Raw genomic sequence first — 23,284 nt, 5'->3', positions numbered from 1 at the left:
CGGCAGCTACTGTCAGCCGCTTAAAATGGCAACCCGCACTGGGACCACGTTTCTTTATGACGTGCGTCATAGCACTAATGGCGCTGGCTTCTTCATCCTTTTTGGCACCAAAATTCTTTGAGCATGGTGCACCTATTCTTTGTGCAGCAATCTCGCTCGTCTGGCAAATCTTCACTGCCTTTTCGAGCAACAAACCTTCCTCTTGCAACAACATCGCCCGGAGCTTATCATCAAGCACACCAAAGACAATCTGATCGTGGATTAATGAAGATTTTAAGTCACCAAAGTTGCATGAACCCCCTCACTTTCAAAGACAAATGAGTTATATGGTTTGAGCGCTTGTGAACCTGCCAATGTTAACAGCAACACGATTTGCCTTTCATCAGGCTGGGCCTGCAGGCCCACAGCCGAAACATAAAGTTTGAACTGCTGTTTGAATAGCCGCCAGTTTTCACCTTACCGGATATCTGAAGCTGGTGGGGGGCCTTCAGTCCGTCCATTTCGAGCTTCAGCATTTTTACGCGTTGGGACGCCTCAGGCTGCAGTTCACCAGAACGGTCTTCAAGCCAAATGCCTAACGTCTTCTCTGCCGTTGCCAACCTTAAATCTTCAGCAAACCTGGTACCATGTTGTGTTTGGTCCCTTGTACTTTATGATGAAGTCACCAAACACTTTGATCTGTTGAAACAAAGATCCTCTTATTGTGTCTCATTCGGTAGGATGGCAATCTGATACAGAGCACGTTATGAAGTCTTGCTACTCCTCTGGAACATACACTTTCTGCTGATCAATGACATGCACGTCTTATTACCCTCTCAATCTTGTTCTGGAGATGGCTGATGTGCCTCTCTTTATATCCAGGTCCCAGGTCACATGACCTTGGTCTGGAGACCGCATGGTGTCTGTATTGTGGTGTTGGGTGCTCTGGTGCACAGATGAGCCAACACAGTTGTATGTGGTACAACTCTATTTTATTATAACTCTTATAATACAGTTCGTTCTGGATACTCTGCACGTGCTGTCTCCCTGAGTGTGTTTGGCAATAGATGTGTCCTGGTTCTCCTCTGCAGCTAATACTGACCACCGGGGGTCGTGTCTGTGCTTTTATATCTTTCTGTCATTGGTTGTGGTGTTGTGTGTTCTGATTTGTCTGTTGGTGTGTCTATCATGATGTGTGTGTTTGAATATCATGACATCCCCCCTTTTTACAAAGATAAGTGCCTACGTGGTTATAAATATAATTGTGTCGTGAGTGCATCTAAGAGTATGTGTGTGTGTTGTGTACAGCGTGTGTTTATGACGTAACTATTTACATGGGGCGATGTCGGGTGCGTCACACTAACAAGGTTGTACCATAACAAAACTTGGATGCGAGAGAAAAAAAAACTTGAACATTGGTCCGGTCAGACGATATCTGGAACAATAAACAACAACAAGTTATAATACAGAAGTGTTTGACTTTTTGAACGTATGAACAGCGTTATAAGTCCAGTCTAATGGGCGACCGCCTCAAGAATGGGCTGGTCCTCAAGCCGGTTCAGCTGTGGAGATTTGGGGTCACACAGGTTCACCTTGGATTGTTGGAGGTGATGCTGTTGCCGAAGTCTCTACTTTACCATTTGTTGTACTTCGTGCAGTGCTTGGTTTTTTCATTCGTGCAAATATAACATTCAACATCTTTGTTAGTGGTGCCCTGGCTGTGGTTTGGTTCTGGTGGCGTTGGAAGGGGCATGATCCGTGGCATCTCCACGAAGTCATCCTTGGGAACCAGTGGAGGATCCGGCGTGTGCGTACGGTGCAGTTGCGAGCGTGGAAGGTGGCACAAAGCCCGCTGATTGCGCCTACGCACCAATCCATCCGCCCTGCATGCCAGGAACAAGGTGGAGTCTGTTTTCTTTTTATGTTTGTGGTGGACGGCATCTTGTAGCCGATGGGTCGTTGCCATCGAAGTAGCACCATCACTAATATCATGCAAGGCGATGACTGTGCCAGATGTGGAAGTTGGCTGAGACCGTGTACGCTGGTTCCGGCCACCTGCTGTGCCGGAAGGGCGACTCCGCAGAGAAACGTCGAAGCATGTCGCCTTGGAGAGAGAATTGTTGCTCGCATCAACGTCTGGCGATGGCGCGAATTGGTGTGTCCATCTTGGACCGCCGGTGCTGGTTGCCACTGCTGACCCAGTGGGACTGCCACGCGATCCATTCCCTGTCGCCGTGGCATCTGCCGTCATCCTGAGCGTGCCATCACCGAGGCCGCGACACCGCCCGTCCGGAGCAAGGTCTGGCGTGCGCAAATCAGAGTCGGCGCTTGGCTGCTCCCCATCTGGAGTCCGGTCTGCCTTCCGTCGATGCCCCCCGTCCGGAGTCCCAACAGGTTCACTGGAGGCAGCCGAGATTCCCTGAAGCTGCACTTCTGGAGTCGGAACATGCAGGAATGCACCAACCAGTGGAGAGGCTCGAGCCATCGAGGGTGGAAGCGGTGCGCCGCCACCGCAGTCGTCAGTGGTCCCACCGTGATCGTCGAGTGCCTCGGTACGCACTAGGCGAGGTCTGTCACCTTGCACCTTTTGCATGGGAAGTGGGATGCTGTCGCCACTCGTCTCACATCCCGTGGATAGATCGTCATTAGCAGCTTGCTGTTCACTAGGGTTGGGTAAATTGTCAGAGTTTTCATCTGGTGGTGCACACCATGTCGGTGGACTGTCATTGTCTTGCCATTGTCCTTCATTTGGGCTTTTCTTCTTTGGAATCTCATATGTAACTTTGTTTAATGTACATGCCTTCATGGTCTCTGGGTCTGATTTTGCTGGGACTGGCATGGTCACAGTCTCTCTTTTACTGTTCTCAATTGCCCACATTATACTCCCCATACATAACTGCTTAATCACTGGGGTTAGTGTGGTACAATGGATAATCGGGTCGACCTTATCTGCATCTTCACCATTAGTGGAAAGCACACTTGGTTCACTTGAAACTGCTGTGGGTTTTAAATTCGTTATCTGGCTACTCGATGTCGGTGTCCTCAGGATTCTTGCTCCAATGTTCTGCTCAATAATCAGTGGAGTGTGTATAGGTTCAATGCAATTAATGTTCCCCTCAAGGTTTGAAGAGTCATTACTGACTAACTGCTGGTCTCCGAAGTTGGGATTTTGCGGCATTGTGTTGAAGGGAGACATTTGTCCCTGCTGTAGATATGATTCAGGTTGTGTTATTTCCATTACCTGAGGATCAATGTCTTGTCCATTTTTTCGATCCGTACTAAAACACTGGCAATTCTCAGTCTGCTCCTTGCAAGTTAAACATTCAATTAATTTCGTTAGCAAATCCTCAGCATCCTTCTGTGGCCGTGCAGCATTATTAATCTCTGTTCGGCTACAATGATCCTGAAGGTCAGCGCATAAACCTTTTTTCTTCGGGCTTGGACGAGGCGATTCCTTTGGCTTGTCTTCGGTTGGGCTTGAACAGTCTTCAGCGCTGTGCCCTTCATTGTAGCATGAGAGACCGTCATGGTCATGCTGCTGTGTAGTGGAGCATGGTAGGCTGTTATAGCCTTCTTGCTGTTCACGTGAGCATGGCAGACTTGCATCGTCTGCCGCTGGTTGGTCAGGAGAGGTTGCTAGACCCTCATGGTCTTGTTCCTGCAAGGACTGCGCTCTGGAGTCTTGCGTTCCTTCCATCGTGGAGTCCGTCCACGAGCTCTCTGTGGAGGCTTGTGACACTGGAATCACTTCTTGTTCGTGCAAGGACTGCGCTCTGGAGTCTTGCGTTGCTTCTATCGTGGAGGCTGTCCACGAGCTCTCTGTGGAGGCTTGTGACACTGGAGTCACTTCTTGTTCGTGCAAGGACTGCGCTCTGGAGTCTTGCGTTGCTTCTATCGTGGAGGCTGTCCACGAGCTCTCTGCGGAGGCTTGTGACACTGGAGTCACTTCTTGTCCGTGCAAGGACTGCGCTCTGGAGTCTTGCATGTCTTCTTTCATAGAGTCGGGAACGTTGAGCGGGACGTGGACCACGCTCTGTGTGGCAGCAGGGCACTCTCCGTGTGCTTGCACCGCTCCCTGTCTGTTAATGTCAGGCTGCAGCATCATCCGGTACTGATAAGTTGGAACGTCATATCTGCTGGATTGAAGATCCTCAAATCCGAAAAATGAATCCGCATCTGCGTCGGATTCAATGTGGGGGCCGCCAATGTGCAACACGAAAGGTTCGTCCGAGTCATAGTCATATAGGACCACGGAGCTATCATTGGGCTCGCGAGGTCCGGAAACACTGTAAAAATCGTCATCGAAGTATTCAAGGTCGGAATCATCGGCTTGTGCGTAGGTAACTGCTTGTCGGAGGGTTCTTCGGAGGTCAAATTCATCTCCTGGGTCAATTTGCGGCACTGTGCTGTCATTCCAGGTGAGGGAAGGTTGTTTTACAGCTTTAACAGATTTTTGTTTTTTTGATTTGGGACGTTTCCCTTTTAAATTGGATTTGGGACATTTCCCTTTTAAATTGGTGCAGTCTGGGGCCTCTGACATCCTGACGCTCGGTATGTAGCACGTAGGAAGCGACTGCGCATGCTCAGATCGCTGTTCCTTTACCGATGGCCGTTTTTGTTGACTGCGCATGCGCAGCATCTCGCGCATGCGCAAACGAAACTTCCGGTTCTGCGCACTTCTCGCGCAACTGTGCTAGCGTTATACCTTTAGCAAGATGGCCGCCGACCTCGACCCAGCCTTCTCTCAGGCCCGGGATTTCGGGCTCCGGGATCCCAGCCACGAGGTGAGTACTGCAGCTTTTCTTACCTTTAAGTGCCCATTGGATTGCGTATTCTTCACAGTACTTGGAGAATTTGCCCAGGACTGCCTGGTAATCGTACCTTTGCTGCCTCCTGAAGAACCTGAACCTTCTGAATATTTCTCTTGCCCTTGCACCGGCGACGGTGAGGAGAAATTCAATTTTTTCCCTATCATCCAGGTCTTTGAGTTCAGCTGCCACCAGGAACAATTCGAAATTTTGCCGGAATCGCCGCCAGTTTTCGTGGAGGTCGCCGTGGCACTGGAGCGCCTGCGGAACCGGGAGCTCGTACATCATGCCTGGGCACTGCTGGTTGTCTGTGTACACTGAGGTATGCCGGCAGGTATCGATCCACTCCTGTACCATGTGGTGTTGGGTGCTCTGGTGCACAGATGAGCCAACACAGTTGTATGTGGTACAACTCTATTTTATTATAACTCTTATAATACAGTTCGTTCTGGATACTCTGCACGTGCTGTCTCCCTGAGTGTGTTTGGCAATAGATGTGTCCTGGTTCTCCTCTGCAGCTAATACTGACCACCGGGGGTCGTGTCTGTGCTTTTATATCTTTCTGTCATTGGTTGTGGTGTTGTGTGTTCTGATTTGTCTGTTGGTGTGTCTATCATGATGTGTGTGTTTGAATATCATGACATGTATGCCACCTGTTGGTTGGAGATCTTGCACCATCCCACTATGATATAGCCTATAGGCATATCACCACATTCCTCTCCTAATTTATGGTCATTTGGATAATAGTCTGCCTTCCAGTTTTTGAGACCAAAGTCAATAATATCACTTTGTGTCTGCCATTCATGTCCCCACTCACTCAACTTGTCCAAATCACACTGAAGAATCTCTGCATCTTCCTCACAGCTCACCCTCCCACCCAGCTTTGTGCCATATGCACATTTGGAGTATTACATTTTGTTCCCTCATTGAAATCATTAATATACATTGTGAATAGCTGTGGTCCTAGCACTGATCCCTGTGGTACCCCACTAGTTACTGCCTGCCATTTGGAAGAAGATCTGTTTATTCCTACTCTTTGTGGCCTCTCTGCCAACCAGTTTTCTATCCATCTCAATCCATTGCCCTTAATGCCATGCGTTTTAATTTTCACATTAATCTCTTGTGTGGCACCTTGTTGATAGGCCTTCTGAAAGTCCAAATGAACCACATCCACTGGCTCACCTTCACACACACCCCTCCCCTCCCCCAAACCCCAATGCATACAGGAAGAGCTACTGCAACCACATGGTCCAACACTCTCTCATGTAGTTAGTATCCAACCACACCAAAAGTTAATCTCAATGAATGCCCACTATGCGAGTGACATTCCAACATACTGACCACCTTTGCGCCTGCAAGATGCAATGCAGGATGGCTGCTCAGTGACAGGCACTACCTGCTCCATACATGCCTTATATTCCATTCCAGCGGGCGGCACGGTTACACAGTGGTTAGAACTGCTGCCTCATGGCGCCAAGGACCTGGGTTCGATCATGGCCCTGGGTCACTGTCCGTGTGGAGTTTGCACATTCTCCCCATGTCTGTGTGGGCCTCACCCCCACAACCCAAAGATGTGCAGGGTAGGTGAATTTGGCCACGCTAAAATTGCCTCTTAATTGGAAAAAAATAATTGGGCACTTTAAATTTATTTTAAAAAATAAAAAAATTCCATTCTATCATCCTACCTCTTGAGCTCAGGAGGTCTTCAATGAAAGCTATGACATCACTGGCAAAACCGTGGAATAAGCCAAAGCAAAGATTTTGTTGCATACATCGCTCAGGGATATCTCTGAAATGGGTGGCAAGAGAATATCTGTGTCTGTGTCCCCCACAGCCTTGCAATTATGAGGGCCAAGCCACTACTTTTTGGGATTCAGACATCAACCCAGGAGGAGGAGGGAGAAAATACAGTGGATGTGGAAGGTAGGATACCACATCCACAACGTGCAACTGGACAGAGTGAAAGGACCTCATTTTGAGGCTTTGCTTATGATGAACGTTCCCACCTCCTACTATACCCCTACTAGCCCCTAAACTGCATCATTTTGAGAACCCCATCACAAAGATTTCTTGGCCATCATTGTTCAACAAAGGTCAACTGCAGAAACCATCACTCAATAACTTTCTCTAACAACATATCAATAATATTTTAAAAATCTATTCACTCTTGTGCATCCCTTTAATGCCTGACTTGTGGGTACCTTTATCAATCTCCTATGGTGCAGCAAGACTGGTGGAATCTGCTGACCTGACCTTCAGTGAGGAAGTCTGCAAATGGCCTGATAGAATGTCTTTGACCAGGTCTGGGCCTAGAAAGCCTTGCTTTGGACAGCACCAGTACAACATGCATGGTAACAGTTTCAGCTGACTGAGAGGCAGCAGTAACAGAACTGGTTGAGCAAGAGTGACGGGAGGATGAAAGCTGTCATCCTGAAAAAGGACAACAGGTTAGTGCTCCATGGAGCCACTGCCACTCACAGGATGGCACCTCAGTAATCCTCATAACTTGCTGGATTGCTGTGAAAGCTTGCACGCACATTGGAGCACTGAGATCTGAATCATGTTGGCCACTGCCCTCTGCCTGCATGGCAGCGACCCGGGTTCTAATGGCCCCATGCCTTAATTCCAGTGATTTTGCTCCTTGGGTGGCATGGTAGCACAGTGGTTAGCACAGTTGCTTCACAGCTTCAGAGTCCCAGGTTCGATTTCGGCCTCGGGTCACTGTCTGTGCAGAGTCTGCAAGTTCGCTCCCATGTCTGCATGGGTTTCCTCCGGGTGCTCCAGTTTCCTCCCACAGTCCAAAAATGCACAGGTTAGGTGGATTGGCCATGATAAATTGCCTCTCGTGTCCAAAAAGGTTAGGTGGGCTTCTTGAGTTATGGGGATAGGGTGGAGGTGTGAGCTTAAGTAGGCTGCTCTTTCCAAGGCCCGGGGGCAGACTCGATGGGCCGAATGGCCTCCTTCTGCACTGTAAATTATATGATTCTATGACATTCCCTAGGGACAAAAACTAGGAAAATTATTCCTTTTCTTCTTCGTTCTCAAGGCAATTAACAAATATTCAAATAAATTAAGCTGCAAATTCTTTGTAGTAACATCAACTTATAATGATTATTTCTGTTTTTTCTAAGTGTTTCTAAACATTCTACACAGCTTTAAATAAAAAAAAGTATATATTTCCTGCATTAATAAATGTCTTAAAATTTCCTTAAGAAGACCTGCGTACAATAATGAAATGCAACCAAATACTATCAAATGGATTGACAGAAATGCCATACCAAATGGGAGAAGAAGCTGAAATAGTAAAAGTTTATAAATGTCGAACATAATTAATGAACGGCAGCTGCGAATCGGTAAACACAATTGAGTCACTTTCCTTGTCCATTGGCAACTCATATTGGAAATTTGGAAGGTTGTAGTGCATGATTTTCTGAATATTAATTGAAATTAAAGAATCATGCCTGCAATTCGAATGAGCATTTGAAGCATGTGAATGTTCTTAGCAGTGCACAAATTCAGAAAATTAACCTGAATAATTGCACTTTTAGTAAAACAAGAAAATGTCCGTGGATACTTTGAATAATTAGGTGGAATTAATCTGATCAATTGATTGTCAAATGGGTTTCAGTTAATCTTTTTTGAGGGTAATTAATATTTGGAAATGGAAAAGAAACATAAACCTTCATCACAGTGTCAGTCATGAAGCATAATCCTGTGATACAAAGTTAAACCTGCTCTACTTTTCGACAATAATGTATCTTGACCTTAAGTTTGGAGGTGTGGGGGTGGGGTGTAACAGTGCAGCTTTTTCCATGTCACATATATTGATTGATATCGCTAATGTAGAAAATAATGTGCAAATGAGATAAGGTAATTTAGTGTATTTAGCCTCCACAACTTACATTTAAGTCAAACATAATTCATACCCTTGCTCTATATCCATCTATTTCCCTCTGAATCAGAAATGTGTCTATTTCCAACATCAATGTATTATTTCAGTCAGAATAATCTGGGCCAGAATTTCATGCTTCACCCACCCCCTGCTGGGGAGGGTGGGGGGGGGGGGGTGGGGGGGGGCAGCATAGAATTGAAGGGATGGGCTTACCTCTGGGTACCCGCCTGCCTCAACCTTGCAGTGATTTTATGTTGGGGTAGACAAGGCCTCAAAGGTGCTGCTCATCCTTGACCCATTTGAGGCCCTCCACTTAAGGGCTGTTTCCAACCTGAGTTCAAGTTCTACTGCATTTCACCTCCCCCCCCACCCACCCCCCACTCTCCTCCAACACCCCAATCACCCACTTTACACCCTTTCAGGCCTTCCCTATGCTCACTTCCCCAAAAACCTATCTTGCGTTTCAGTCCTGGGGCTTAGGCTCAAGCACCTTCAAACATTTCCCTTTTGGCCCACTGCAGCCCCTGTCACTGCAGACAAGAGACCTGTTGGCCAATCTGATTGGCTTGAAGTTCTCTAAGGTGGGACTTCCTCCTGAGTGAGGGATGGAAGCCCTGCTTGCAGCCAATTGATGCTCATTAAAGCGTGGAATAGTTGTCAGCCAGCCAGAGCTGGCAGGGAACATTCTTAAGATGGGGGGGGAACCCTGCCATCCAAAATATTCTAGCCCTGGGTTCGATGGTATTTTATTCCCTACTGTAGCATCTTGAAGATAAACACCAAGTGCTGTCATCTCAGGAACTCTGATTAGTGTCCCTGGACTTGAGGGTATCGGCTCCCTTTCAGAAGTCATCATTTGTGCGTCTGGATTGTAAACTGTCAGCTTGCTGTCGGGAACTCTGGAGTCTCCAGTTCTTGGTACAGGTGCCATTTTGTTGAAATGTTGGTTCGGCCAGAAACTTTGAACCACACCTCGATGCTAAGCTGCTATTTGCTGCTCCACCATCTACTCATCAAGGCCTGAAATCAGATTTACCTCGGACTCTGGATTCTGCATCACAACACTACGATGACACTAATATTTTTGACGTGATGTATTTATGCTACACTGTATTTCTTCTGGTGGCCAGATAGTCACCCTATTTCCAGACTTGGAGATGACACTAAGATTCTGGAAGAAAGACTGTGTTCCATCTTGCTTGGAGTCTTGCATCTAAGCAACATTTCATTGCCTAGCATCACATCAGACTATGGCATTCCTTCTTTGATCCGTGTAAATCTTCAAAGCTTCCTCCTTCTCAGCATCATCGTCTCAAACCTTCTGATGATCAGTGATGTCTCTGATCTCCAGCATCTTAGTGCAGATTTTTGCATCTGAAGAGCAACTCTGCTGGGCCCTTTCCTATCATGTTCCTCTGGAAAAAGCAACATATAACTGAAGTGTCTGCCTCCAGCCTTTGTCAGCTTCTCTAAAGGTTGGCTCCTAGGTACCACTTCTCCATTTATTATGTAGCCACTTTGATGACACTGCAGGGGTGAATCCCTATGACTTGCAATGAATCATGAAACATCTATGAGATAGATTAATAATTGAATAATTTTAAAAATAATCTTTATTGTCACAAGTAGGCTTACATTAGCACTGCAGACTCCGCGCAGCCAGCGACCCAAGCTGGGAATTGAACCTGGGACCCTGGCGCTGTGAAACCTGTGCTAACCACTGTGCTACCATGCCGCCCCTTATCTGAGTAGAAGATACAGGCAGAACACGCTTCACAAATATTTCACAATTTTGTCACTTTGGTCTCTGTTGTTGTCGACTTCGATGAAACATACTTATAGGAATAGTCATTCACACCCAGAATTGACTCTGCTGATGGAGAGAAATCTTCAAAATAAAACCTAAATCGTCCCATGGTCCAGTTGGCAGTAATGTGCAGCATGTTGGTTCATGTAGGTTTGATTAACTAACAATTTGGTATCCATGACAAGATTAAAAAATATATATTTTTATTCAGTTTTTAAAGATTATACATGAACATAAACAATAACAATAACAAATTATTTCCTATGACAAATATAAACCCCCCTTCCTTTATCAGCTAATGGTGATCAAATCATTAAAATATAAAATGGACGGCTGCCAACTCAAGTAGAATCCATCAATTGAGCCTTTCATGGTGTACTTAACATTTTCAAGATATAAAAATTCCATAAGACCTGCAAACTATATTGAGGCACTGGGTGGAGAAGATGATCTCCACCTGATTAGTATCAACCTATGAACAATTAGTGAGGCGAAGGAGAGAACATTTTCCCAGTCCCTGCCTGCAGCTTCAGCAAATCCAATATCCCAAATATGGCTACCCGAGGATAGGGATTCAATTTGATTTGTAGAATGGCCGTCATTGAAGAAGGACACCCAAAATCCTACGAGCTTAGGACATATGCACGTGATTGGCCGGACACTCATCTTTCACCTCCACAGGCATCCTATTCATCTTCGATTTGGTCAAATGGGTTCTATGCACAACCATAAATTGTATTAATTCAAATCTAGCACATGATGATGTTGCGTTTATTCTTCGCAGAATCTCGCACCAGACCCCATCTTCTAGTTCGAATCCCAGTTCAGCCTCCCACTTGGTTTTGATCCCAACCAAGGATGCAGCCTCCTCAACTATATGCGTTCCATAAACCAGTCATGTTTCCTTCTTTCTTCCCTGTTAATGGCAGAATCTTTTCTAATAACAGGGAAGGCGGTAACATTGAAAAAGATGGAAACAAATTTTTTTGCAAAGTTACACATCTGTAAATATATAAATTTCTCTGTTCATGAAAGCCCACATTTCACTACCAAATTCTTCAAAGTTTGCAAGTCAGCCTTCCATAAACAAATCTCTTATTATAACTACCTCTTTCTCTTCCCATCCCTGGAAACTACTGTCAAATTTCCTCGATTCAAACATATAGTTCGCACAAATCAGTGTTAGATTTGACACCGCACCCAGTTTAAAGTGTTGGTGAAACTGTTTCCATATGTTGAATGTGGAGATTACTACCAGAATTCTAAAATGCTTCCCGGGAGAAATGGGTAAGGCAGCCATTACTAATGCTGAAGCCGAGTCCTTTCACAAGCCTGACTCCATCTGCACCCATATTTTGTCCGAATCTCTATACCATCCTTGTATTTTCTCAGTATTTTCTGCCCAATAGTAGTGTCAACGATTTGGTAGTGCCAGGCCTCTCGATTGCCGATATTTCTGGAGAACCGTTTTCCGGATTCTGGTTACTTTTCCCCCAAATGAAATTTGAAATCAGTCTCTGCTTCCAGAGAAAATGATTGAAGTAGAAATATCCGTAAGCATTGAAACAGAAACAGAAAACGTGCTAGGGCATTCATTTTTACCAACCGCATTCTGCCAGTCAAGGACAGAGGGAGGTTATTCCAGCTCTAAAAATCTGCTTTAACTCTGTTTACCAAACTCATGAAATTTAATTTCAATAAGCGGCACAGTGGTGCAGTGGTTAACGTTGCTGCCTCACTGCGCTGAGGACCTGGGTTCGATCCTGGCCCTGGGTCACTGTCCATGTAGCGTTAGCACATTCTCTCTGTCTGTGCGTGGGTTTCACCCCCACAACCCAAAAGATGTGCAGGTTAGGTGGATTGGTCACACTAAATTGCCTCGTAATTGGAAAAAGATAATTGGGTAATCTAAATTTATTTTAAAAAAGAAATTTAATTTCAAAGCTGACACCAATCCCAGGTTATTTGAATTCCTAAGTATCGAAAATGGGAACCCGTCAAACAAAATGGCAATGCCTCTAAGTTCCCGATCACCAGGGAAATATTTGCTTTACTCCCAATTTAATTTATACCCCGATAAAGCCCCAAATCGCTTCAGCAGTGTAATATGTCCTTGTGGGGATCGGGTCTGTTATATATAAAAGAAGATCATCAGCGTACAGGGACCTCCAGACCTCCTTTCCATTTATCTGTTGATCTCAAAGCAATGGCCTACGGTTCAATTGCCAATGCAAATAAGAGGGAAGACATAGGGGGGGGGGGGGGGGGGGATTCTCCGATATGGAGGCCAAGTGTTTGCGCTGTCGTGAACGCTGTCACGTTTCACGACGGAGCAAACAGGGCCCAGGCATGACCTATTCTGGCCCCCACAGGGGGCCAACATGGCGCTGGAGCAGTTCACGCTGCTCCAGCCTCCTTACGCGGCGCCAAATGGGCGCCATGCCAACCCGCGCATGCGCAGTTGGGCCAGCTCAATCCTGCGCATGCGCAGTTGGGCCGCGCCATCCTGCTCATGCGCGGGGAACTTCTTACGCGCGCCGGCCCCAACCCAACATGGGGTTGGTGTTCAGGGGCCAGCCGCGCCGGAAAGTGGGCCCGGGGATGGAGGCTGGCCCGCCGATCGGTGGGCCCCGATCGCGGGCCAGACCCCATCGGAGGCCCCCCAGTGAAGGAGCCCCCCTCCCTCCCCCCACAGGCCTCCCCCCGAGCGTTCCCGCGGAGTTGCCGGCGGAAGTGACCAGGGGTGAATGGCGCCGGCGGGACTCTGTCGTATCGGCGCGGCCGCTCGGCCCATCCGGGCCGGAGAATCGGCGGCCCCGCCGATTCCAGCGGCTTGCGGTTGACGCCGCGCCAGCGCAAATGGCTATATTCTCCGCACCTCGGAGAATTGTGCGCCGGCGTCGTGGCGGGTTGTGGCGATTCTCCGGCCCGGCGCGGGGCTCGGAGAATCGCCCCCAAGGCATTTCTGTCTCATTCCCCTTTGTAGCTGAAAATATTTCAAAATCATATTGCTTGTGTGAATGCTAGCTTTAGGTGCCTTAGATCAAAGGGACGGCTGGTAAATGGGAGGCTTTTAAAAATGTGTTAACCAGGGTTCAGGGTAAGCACATTCCCTTTAGAGTGAAGGGCAAGGCTGGTAGAAGTAGGGAACCCTGGATGACTCGAGATATTGAGACTCTGGTCAAAAAGAAGAAGGAGGCATATGACGTACATAAACAACTGGGATCAAGTGGATCCCTTGAAGAGTATAGAGATTGTCGAAATAGAGTTAAGGGGGAAATCAGGAGGGCAAAAAGGGGACATGAAATTGCTTTGGCAAATAATGCAAAGGAGAATCCAAAGAGCTTCTACAGATACATAAAGGGAAAAAGAGTAACTAGGGACAGAGTAGGGCCTCTTAAGGATCAACAAGGACATCTATGTGCAGAGCCACAAGAGTTGGGTGAGATCCTGAATGAATATTTCTCATCGGTATTCACGGTGGAGAAAGGCATGAATGTTAGGAAACTAAGGGAAATAAATAGTGATGTCTTGAGAAGTGTGCATATTACAGAGGAGGAGGTGCTGGAAGTCTTAAAGCGCATCAAGGTAGATAAATCCCCGGGACCTGATGAAATGTATCCCAGGATGTTGTGGGAGGCGAGGGAGGAAATTGCGGGTCCCCTAACAGAGATATTTGAATCATCGGCAGCCACAGGTGAGGTGCCTGAAGATTGGAGAGTAGCGAATGTTGTGCCCTTGTTTAAGAAGGGCAGCAGGGAAAAGCTTGGGAACTACAGACCGGTGAGCCTAACGTCTGTAGTAGGTAAGTTGCTAGAATGTATTCTGAGAGACAGGATCTACAAGCATTTAGAGAGGCAAGGACTGATTCGGGGCAGTCAGCATGGCTTTGTGCGTGGAAAATCATGTCTCACAAATTTGATTAAGTTTTTTGAGGGGGTGACCAAGAAGGTAGATGTGGGCAGTGCAGTAGACGTTGTCTACATGGACTTTAGCAAAGCCTTTGACAAGGTACCGCATGGTAGGTTGTTGCAGAAGATTAAAGCTCACGGGATCCAGGGTGAGGTTGCCAATTGGATTCAAAATTGGCTGGACGACAGAAGACAGAGGTTGTAGAGGGTTGTTTTTCAAACTGGAGGCCTGTGACCAGTCGTGTGCCTCAGGGATCGGTGCTGGGTCCACTGTTATTTGTGATTTATATTAATGATTTGGATGAGAATTTAGGAGGCATGGTTAGTAAGTTTGCAGATGACACCAAGATTGGTGGCACAGTGGATAGTGAAGAAGGTTATCTAGGATTGCAACGGGATCTTGATCAATTAGGCCAGTGGGCCGACGAATTGCAGATGGAGTTTAATTTAGATAAATGTGAGGTGATGCATTTTGGCAGATCGAATCAGGCCAGGACCTACTCAGTTAATGGTATGGCGTTGGGGAGAGTTATACAACAAAGAGATCTAGGAGTACAGGTTCATAGCTCCTTTAAGGTGGAGTCGCAGGTGGACAGGGTGGTGAAGAAGGCATTCGGCATGCTTGGTTTCATTGGTCAGAACATTGAATACAGGAGTTGGGACGTCTTGTTGAAGTTGTACAAGACATTGGTACGGCCACACTTGGAATACTGTGTGCAGTTCTGGTCACCCTATTATAGAAAGGATATTATTAAACTAGAAAGAGTGCAGAAAAGATTTACTAGGATGTTACCGGGACTTGATGGTTTGAGTTATAAGGAGAGGCTGGATAGACTGGGACTTTTTTCCCTGGAGCGTAGGAGGCTTAGGGGTGATCTTATAGAGGTCTATAAAATAATGAGGGGCATAGATAAGGTAGATAGTCAACATCTTTTCCCAAAGGTAGGGGAGTCTAAAACTAGAGGGCATAGGTTTAAGGTGAGAGGGGAGAGATTCAGAAGGGCCCAGAGGGGCAATTTCTTCACTCAGAGGGTAGTGAGTGTCTGGAATGTGCTGCCAGAGGTAGTAGTAGAGGCGGGTACAATTGTGTCTTTTAAAAAGCATTTAGATAGTTACATGGGTAAGATGGGTATAGAGGGTTATGGGCCAAGTGCGGGCAACTGGGACTAGCTTAATGGTAAAAACTGGGTGGCATGGACTGGTTGGGCCGAAGGGCCTGTTTCCATGCTGTAAACGTCTATGATTCTATATCGTAGCCAAACCCAGTCCACAAACTTAGGTCCAATACCAAATCGCTCCAATACTGAAAACAAATATCCTCATTATATCCTATCAAAGGCTTTTTCCGCATCCAATGAAACAATAATCCCTTGTTTTTTCCCTTCCACCAGTGAGAAAATCACATTTAATAGCCATCTTATATTAGATGACAAGTACTTAGCATTCACAAAACCCATGACAAGATTTGACTATTTTCTTCTGGATCTTCTCCTTTCCCAGCCAGCAAACCTTGATCTTCAGGTTGCTTCATACCGCCCACTCCTCAATGACCTGTATGAGCCAGTGCCACTATTCTATGTCTTATAAGTCTGCTGCACTACAAGTCTGAGCATTTTTCTCAATAGTGTAGTTCATTTATCGCAGCAACATAGTACTTACGTGGACAATTCTCCCACTCTTTGGGCAGCATGGTAGCATAGTGGTTAGCACAATTGCTTCACAGCTCTAGGGTCCCAGGTTCAATTCCCAGCTTGCGGAGTCTGCACGTTCTCCCTGTGTGTGCGTGGGTTTCCTCCGGGTGCTCCGGTTTCCTCCCACAGTCCAAAGATGTGCAGGTTAGGTGGATTTGCCATGCTAAATTGCCCTTAATGTCCAAAATTGCCCTTAGTGTTGGATGGGGTTACTGGGTTATGGGGATAGGGTGGAGTTGTGGGCTTGAGAAGGGTGCTCTTTCAAAGAGCCAGTGCAGACTCGATGGGCTAAATGGCCTCCTTTTGCACTGTAAATTCCATGATTCTCCTGTCTGGATCCTCTGCCTAATGTCTTCTAATTCTGGATCTTTTATTGATTCGCTCACTATCTCCCTAGTTGGCATTGTTATGGGTGTGAGGTATGGTGCTAGATATCGAACATATGATTCAGCTTCCTTCTCGACCATAGACCCTTCCTTTTTGTCCAATCTCAGTGATCTTGATAGTGAATCTGCAATGTTCAACTTTCCAGCAATGTGAGTTACCTTGCACTTATATTACATAGAAAATAGAAAATACAGCACAGAACAGGCCCTTCGGCCCACGATGTTGTGCCGAACCTTTGTCCTAGATTAATCATAGATTATCATTGAATTTACAGTGCAGAAGGAGGCCATTCGGCCCTTTGAGTCTGCACCGGCTCTTGGAAAGAGCACCCTACCCAAACCCAACACCTCCACCCAACACCAAGGGCAATTTGGACATTAAGGGCAATTTATCATTGGCCAATTCACCTAACCCGCACATCTTTGGACTGTGGGAGGAAACCGGAGCACCTGGAGGAAACCCACGCAGACACGGGGAAGACGTGCAGACTCCGCACAGACAATGACCCAAGCCAGAATCGAACCTGGGACCATGGAGCTGTGAAGCAATTGCGTTATCCACAATGCTACCGTGCTGCCCTTAAGAACAAATAAATCTACACTATATCATTTTACCGTCATCCATGTACCTATCCAATAGCTGCTTGAAGGTCCCTAATGTTTCCGACTCAACTACTTCCACAGGCAGTGCATTCCATGCCCCCACTACTCTCTGGGTAAAGAACCTACCTCTGATATCCCTCCTATATCTTCCACCTTTCACCTTAAATTTATGTCCCCTTGTAATGGTGTGTTCCACCCGGGGAAAAAGTCTCTGACTGTCTACTCTATCTATTCCCCTGATCATCTTATAAACCTCTATCAAGTCGCCCCTCATCCTTCTCCGCTCTAATGAGAAAAGGCCTAGCACCCTCAACCTTTCCTCGTAAGACCTACTCTCCATTCCAGGCAACATCCTGGTAAATCTTCTTTGCACCTTTTCCAGAGCTTCCACATCCTTCCTAAAATGAGGCAACCAGAACTGTACACAGTACTCCAAATGTGGCCTTACCAAAGTTTTGTACAGCTGCATCATCACCTCACAGCTCTTAAATTCAATCCCTCTGTTAATGAACGCGAGCACACCATAGGCCTTCTTCACAGCTCCATCCACCTGAGTGGCAACTTTCAAAGATGTATGAACATAGACCCCAAGATCTCTCTGCTCCTCCACATTGCCAAGAACTCTACCGTTAACCCTATATTCCGCATTCATATTTGTCCTTCCAAAATGGACAACCTCACACTTTTCAGGGTTAAACTCCATCTGCCACTTCTCAGCCCAGCTCTGCATCCTATCTATGTCTCTTTGCAGCCGACAACAGCCCTCCTTACTATCCACAACTCCACCAATCTTCGTATCGTCTGCAAATTTACTGACCCACCCTTCAACTCCCTCATCCAAGTCATTAATGAAAATCACAAACAGCAGAGGACCCAGAACTGATCCCTGCGGTACGCCACTGGTAACTGGGATCCAGGCTGAATATTTGCCATCCACCACCACTCTCTGACTTCTATCGGTTAGCCAGTTCGTTATCCAACTGGCCAAATTTCCCACTATCCCATGCCTTCTTACTTTCTGCATAAGCCTACCATGGGGAACTTTATCAAATGCCTTACTAAAATCCATGTACACTACATCCACTGCTTTACCTTCATCCACATGCTTGGTCACCTCCTCAAAGAATTCAATAAGATTTGTAAGGCAAGACCTACCCCTCACAAATCCGTGCTGACTATCCCTAATCAAGCAGTGTCTTTCCAGATGCTCAGAAATCCTATCCTTCAGTACCCTTTCCATTATTTTGCCTACCACCGAAGTAAGACTAACTGGCCTGTAATTCCCAGGGTTATACCTAGTTCCTTTTTTGAACAGGGGCACGACATTCGCCACTCTCCAATCCCCTGGTACCACCCCTGTTGACAGTGAGGACGAAAAGATCATTGCCAACGGCTCTGCAATTTCATCTCTTGCTTCCCATAGAATCCTTGGATATATCCCGTCAGGCCCGGGGGACTTGTCTATCCTCAAGTTTTTCAAAATGCCCAACACATCTTCCTTCCTGACAAGTATTTCCTCGAGCTTACCAATCTGTTTCACACTGTCCTCTCCAACAATATCGCCCCTCTCATTTGTAAATACAGAAGAAAAATACTCATTCAAGACCTCTCCTATCTCTTCAGACTCAATACACAATCTCCCGCTACTGTCCTTGATCGGACCTACCCTCGCTCTAGTCATTCTCATATTTCTCACATATGTGTAAAAGGCCTTGGGGTTTTCCTTGATCCTACCCGCCAAAGATTGTTCATGCCCTCTCTTAGCTCTCCTAATCCCTTTCTTCAGTTCCCTCCTGGCTATCTTGTATCCCTCCAATGCCCTGTCTGAACCTTGTTTCCTCAGCCTTACATAAGTCACCTTTTTCCTCTTAACAAGACATTCAACCTCTCTTGTCAACCATGGTTCCCTCACTCGACCATCTCTTCCCTGCCTGACAGGGACATACATATCAAGGACACGTAGCACCTGTTCCTTGAACAAGTTCCACATTTCACTTGTGTCCTTCCCTGCCAGCCTATGTTCCCAACTTATGCACTTCAATTCTTGTCTGACAACATCGTATTTACCCTTCCCCCAATTGTAAACCTTGCCCTGTTGCACGTACCTATCCCTCTCCATTACTAAAGTGAAAGTCACAGAATTGTGGTCACTATCTCCAAAATGCTCCCCCATTAACAAATCTATCACTTGCCCTGGTTCATTACCCAGTACTAAATCCAATATTGCCCCTCCTCTGGTCGGACAATCTACATACTGTGTTAGAAAAGCTTCCTGGACACACTGCACAAACACCACCCCATCCAAACTATTTGATCTAAAGAGTTTCCACTCAATATTTGGGAAGTTAAAGTCGCCCATGACTACTACCCTATGACTTCTGCACCTTTCCAAAATCTGTTTCCCAATCTGTTCCTCCACATCTCTGTTACTATTGGGGGGCCTATAGTAAACTCCTAACAAGGTGACTGCTCCTTTCCTATTTCTGACTTCAACCCATACTACCTCAATAGGGTGATACTCCTCGAACTGCCTTTCTGCAGCTGTTATACTATCTCTAATTAATAATGCCACCCCCCCCCACCTCTTTTACCACCCTCCCTAATCTTATTGAAACATCTATAACCAGGGACCTCCAACAACCATTTCTGCCCCTCTTCTATCCAAGTTTCCGTGATGGCCACCACATCGTAGTCCCAAGTACCGATCCATGCCTTAAGTTCACCCACCTTATTCCTGATGCTTCTTGCGTTGAAGTATACACACTTCAACCCATCTCCGTGCCTGCAAATACTCTCCTTTGTCAGTGTTCCCTTCCCCACTGCCTCATTACATGCTTTGGCGTCCTGAATATCGGCTACCTTAGTTGCTGGACTACAAATCCGGTTCCCATTCCCCTGCCAAATTAGTTTAAACCCTCCCGAAGAGTACTAGCAAACCTCCCTCCCAGGATATTGGTGCCCCTCTGGTTCAGATGCAACCCGTCCTGCTTGTACAGGTTCCACCTTCCCCAGAATGCGCTCCAATTATCCAAATACCTGAAGCCCTCCCTCCTACACCATTCCTGCAGCCACGTGTTCAACTGCACTCTCTCCCTATTCCTAGCCTCGCTATCACGTGGCACCGGCAACAAACCAGAGATGACAACTCTGTCTGTCCTGGCTTTCAACTTCCAGCCTAACTCCCTAAACTTGTTTATTACCTCCACACCCCTTTTCCTACCTATGTCGTTGGTACCAATGTGCACCACGACTTCTGGCTGCTCACCCTCCCCCTTAAGGATCCTGAAGACACGATCCAAGACATCCCTGGCCCTGGCACCCGGGAGGCAACATACCTTCCGGGAGTCTCGCTCGCGACCACAGAATCTCCTATCTATTCCCCTAACCATTGAATCTCCTACAACTATTGCTTTTCTATTCTCCCCCCCCTCCCTTCTGAGCCCGAGAGCCAGACTCCGTGCCAGAGACCTGACCGCTAGGGCCTTCCCCCGGTAGGTCATCCCCCCCAACAGCATCCAAAACGGTATACTTGTTTTGAAGGGGAACGGCCACGAGGGATCCCTGCACTGTCTGCCTGTTTGTTTTCTTCCCCCTGACTGTAACCCAGCTATTCTTGTCCTGTACCTTGGGTGTGGTTACCTCCCTGTAACTCTTCTCAATCACCCCCTCTGCCTCCCGGATGATCCGAAGTTCATCCAGCTTCAGCTCCAGTTCCCTAACACGGTCTTTGAGGAGCTGAAGTTGGGTGCACTTCCCGCAGGTATAGTCAGTGGGGACACCGGTGGTATCCCTCACCACCCACATCCTACAGGAGGAGCATGTAACTGGCCTAGCCTCCATCCCCTCTTCCCTTAAAGAATATAGCTGCTGTGTGGACTAACTAGATCTCCGCCCTCCGACTCTGCTCCCAGTCAGCTACACTTCCTGTAAACTCCTGGCTCTCTTCGCACTCTTTGCGGAAATGTCGGAAACAAAATGAAAGGAGCACCTTACTCCCTCCTCACTTAACTCCCTCGGTCACCAAACTCTCACTATCGCACTCAAAAAGCACCAAATTCAGCACTCCCTCGGTCACCAAACTCTCACTATCGCACTCAAAAAGCACCAAATTCAGCACTCATTGCAAACAAAGTCTGCACTGTAGGGGATCACTTTTATACTGTGAATCTAGTCTCTGAAAAACTGGCCTAATCCAATTAACTAATTAACAAGCTCCAGCTGCAAGTGCCTAGAAGTAGAAGCCTGTTTAAAGCTGATTGAAAATTCACCTTCTTCTAAACCAAACAGCAACTTTTAAGTTAATTAACTAAATAAAAGAAAGACTAAACTTTAGATAAAAATGAAGCCTTATACTCCCTCGGTCACCAAACGCTCACTATCGCACTCAAAAAGCACAAAATTCAGCACTCAGTGCAAATTGCTGAAATATTGCTGAAGTCTAAGTGCCCATCTCTCAATCCTAGAACGTAGTTTTGACCTTGGAGTACATATCACCTCCAATCATTTATCTTTTTAAGCAACTCAAATTTGATACCAAATGGGCAAGTATAAATTTTTTTACATGACCAGACTAGTCACAAGACCTCTTTCTCCATCTGAGAATATCACATATCCACATTGACAAAAGCTGTCACCTTCCTGACGTCTGAGTACAACTCTAGCTGGTGGTAGCCGCAATTTAAGTCCAACTTGGAACATCTTGCTTGTTGACAGATCGTGGAGTATCTCATCTCCAGTTGGTACAGGATGGTTTCTCTAACCACTGCCTCATTCACCTGTCTTTTGAATACATATTGCCAGTATGCAGGCACAGCATGGAATTAAAAAGGCAAATGGAATGTTAGAGTTTATCGCTAAAGGACTGGAGTATGAAACTAGAGAATTGTTGTTGCAGTTGTATAGGGTGTTGGTGAGACCACATCTGGAGAATTGTGTCCAGTTTTGGTCTCTTTATTTGAGGCAGAGGAGGTTCACCAGATTGATTCTGGGGATGTAAAGGTTGACGTATAAGGAGAGATTAAACAGTTTGGGCTTATACTCACTGGAGTTTAGAAGGATGAGAGGGGATCTAATCAAGGTATATGAAATGTTAAATGGGATTTATGACGTAAACGTAGACCAAATGTTCCCCTTGTGGGGAAATCAAGAACGAGAGATCACGGATATAGGTTGAGATGCAGTAGATTTCGAACTGAGATGAGGAGGAACTACTTCTTGCAGAGGATGGTAAATTTGTGGACCTCGCTGTCCCATGGTGCGGTGGAATCTGAGTCATTAAATGGTTTCAATAAAGAGATAAATATATTTTTGATTTTTTAAAAAAGAGTTAAAGGGATATGGACAACAGGTGGGGAGGTGGACTTGAGATCAGGAAGAGATCAGCCATGATTTGATTGAATGGCAGAGCAGGCTCAAAGGGCTGAATTGCCTACTTCTCCTGATTCTTCGGTTCCTATGTTCCTATAACTGAAGGTACCTTCTTCAATTCCTTGCTAATTTACCCTTGTTGCGCTTCAGTGAGATCTGACCTGTCCATCTCATAATGACTGCCTTGTTGTCATTTCAATCTGTTAGCTGTTCTCTGATTTCAATGTATATTTTTATTGACTACAAAGGAAATAAAACATTCATTCATCAATACTGTAAGTGTACTTAAACTTATGTATTATATACTGAAAGTACGTGCATTAATTCTATTGGGTCATGCATTATATGTTATAACGTCTGAGTAATGCCATGAACGATATTTAGTTTTTTTCCCCATTTAAGATCGAATTTTGTTTGTTTTATCAATTTTAATAACCTCCTTATCTTTAATAGGCATACTTGGAGCAGTGGCTATGGACTTCTTTAATAGCGAAATTACAATGGAAATTGTGAGCCAGATGGAAGAGGAGGAACGTACGGGTAAAAAGGAGCATGTAGTTTTTCTGGTAACTCAGAAGCCAGCATATTCACAAAAACGACGCAGTAGATTGTCTGCAAAGCCGCAGTATCTGTCTGATACACGCAAACAAAGTGAAAAACAGTTAAATAAATTGGTATGTTGCAAAGTTCAAATGTTATTGCTATTAGAGTAATAGCCAGAATTGATGAGTCCTTCAGGGCTCCACTGTGAACCCTTCACTGCCACATATATATGAGGCCTATAGGCAACATGATTCACATGGGGCCTGCTTCCACATGCACCCAGCTCTATCTTTCAAC

General features: G+C 46.1%; 1 protein-coding gene across 4 annotated transcripts in view; it reads left to right on the top strand.

Moving 5' to 3' along the window:
* Positions 1–23,284, top strand: part of LOC140389891 (guanylate cyclase soluble subunit beta-2-like) — an 88,789-nt gene that overhangs the window by 14,371 nt on the left and 51,134 nt on the right. For all 4 annotated transcript variants that reach the window (XM_072474514.1, XM_072474516.1, XM_072474515.1 and 1 more), the window contains one exon: positions 22,898–23,118. In XM_072474514.1, coding sequence (XP_072330615.1) covers positions 22,898–23,118 — 221 coding nt within the window. The remainder of the gene's footprint in view (positions 1–22,897; positions 23,119–23,284) is intronic.

Source organism: Scyliorhinus torazame, chromosome 14, assembly GCF_047496885.1.
Source record: "Scyliorhinus torazame isolate Kashiwa2021f chromosome 14, sScyTor2.1, whole genome shotgun sequence".
NCBI lineage: Eukaryota > Metazoa > Chordata > Chondrichthyes > Carcharhiniformes > Scyliorhinidae > Scyliorhinus > Scyliorhinus torazame.
Note: the sequence above shows the minus strand (reverse complement) of the source record. Positions and strands in the feature narration are given on the sequence as shown.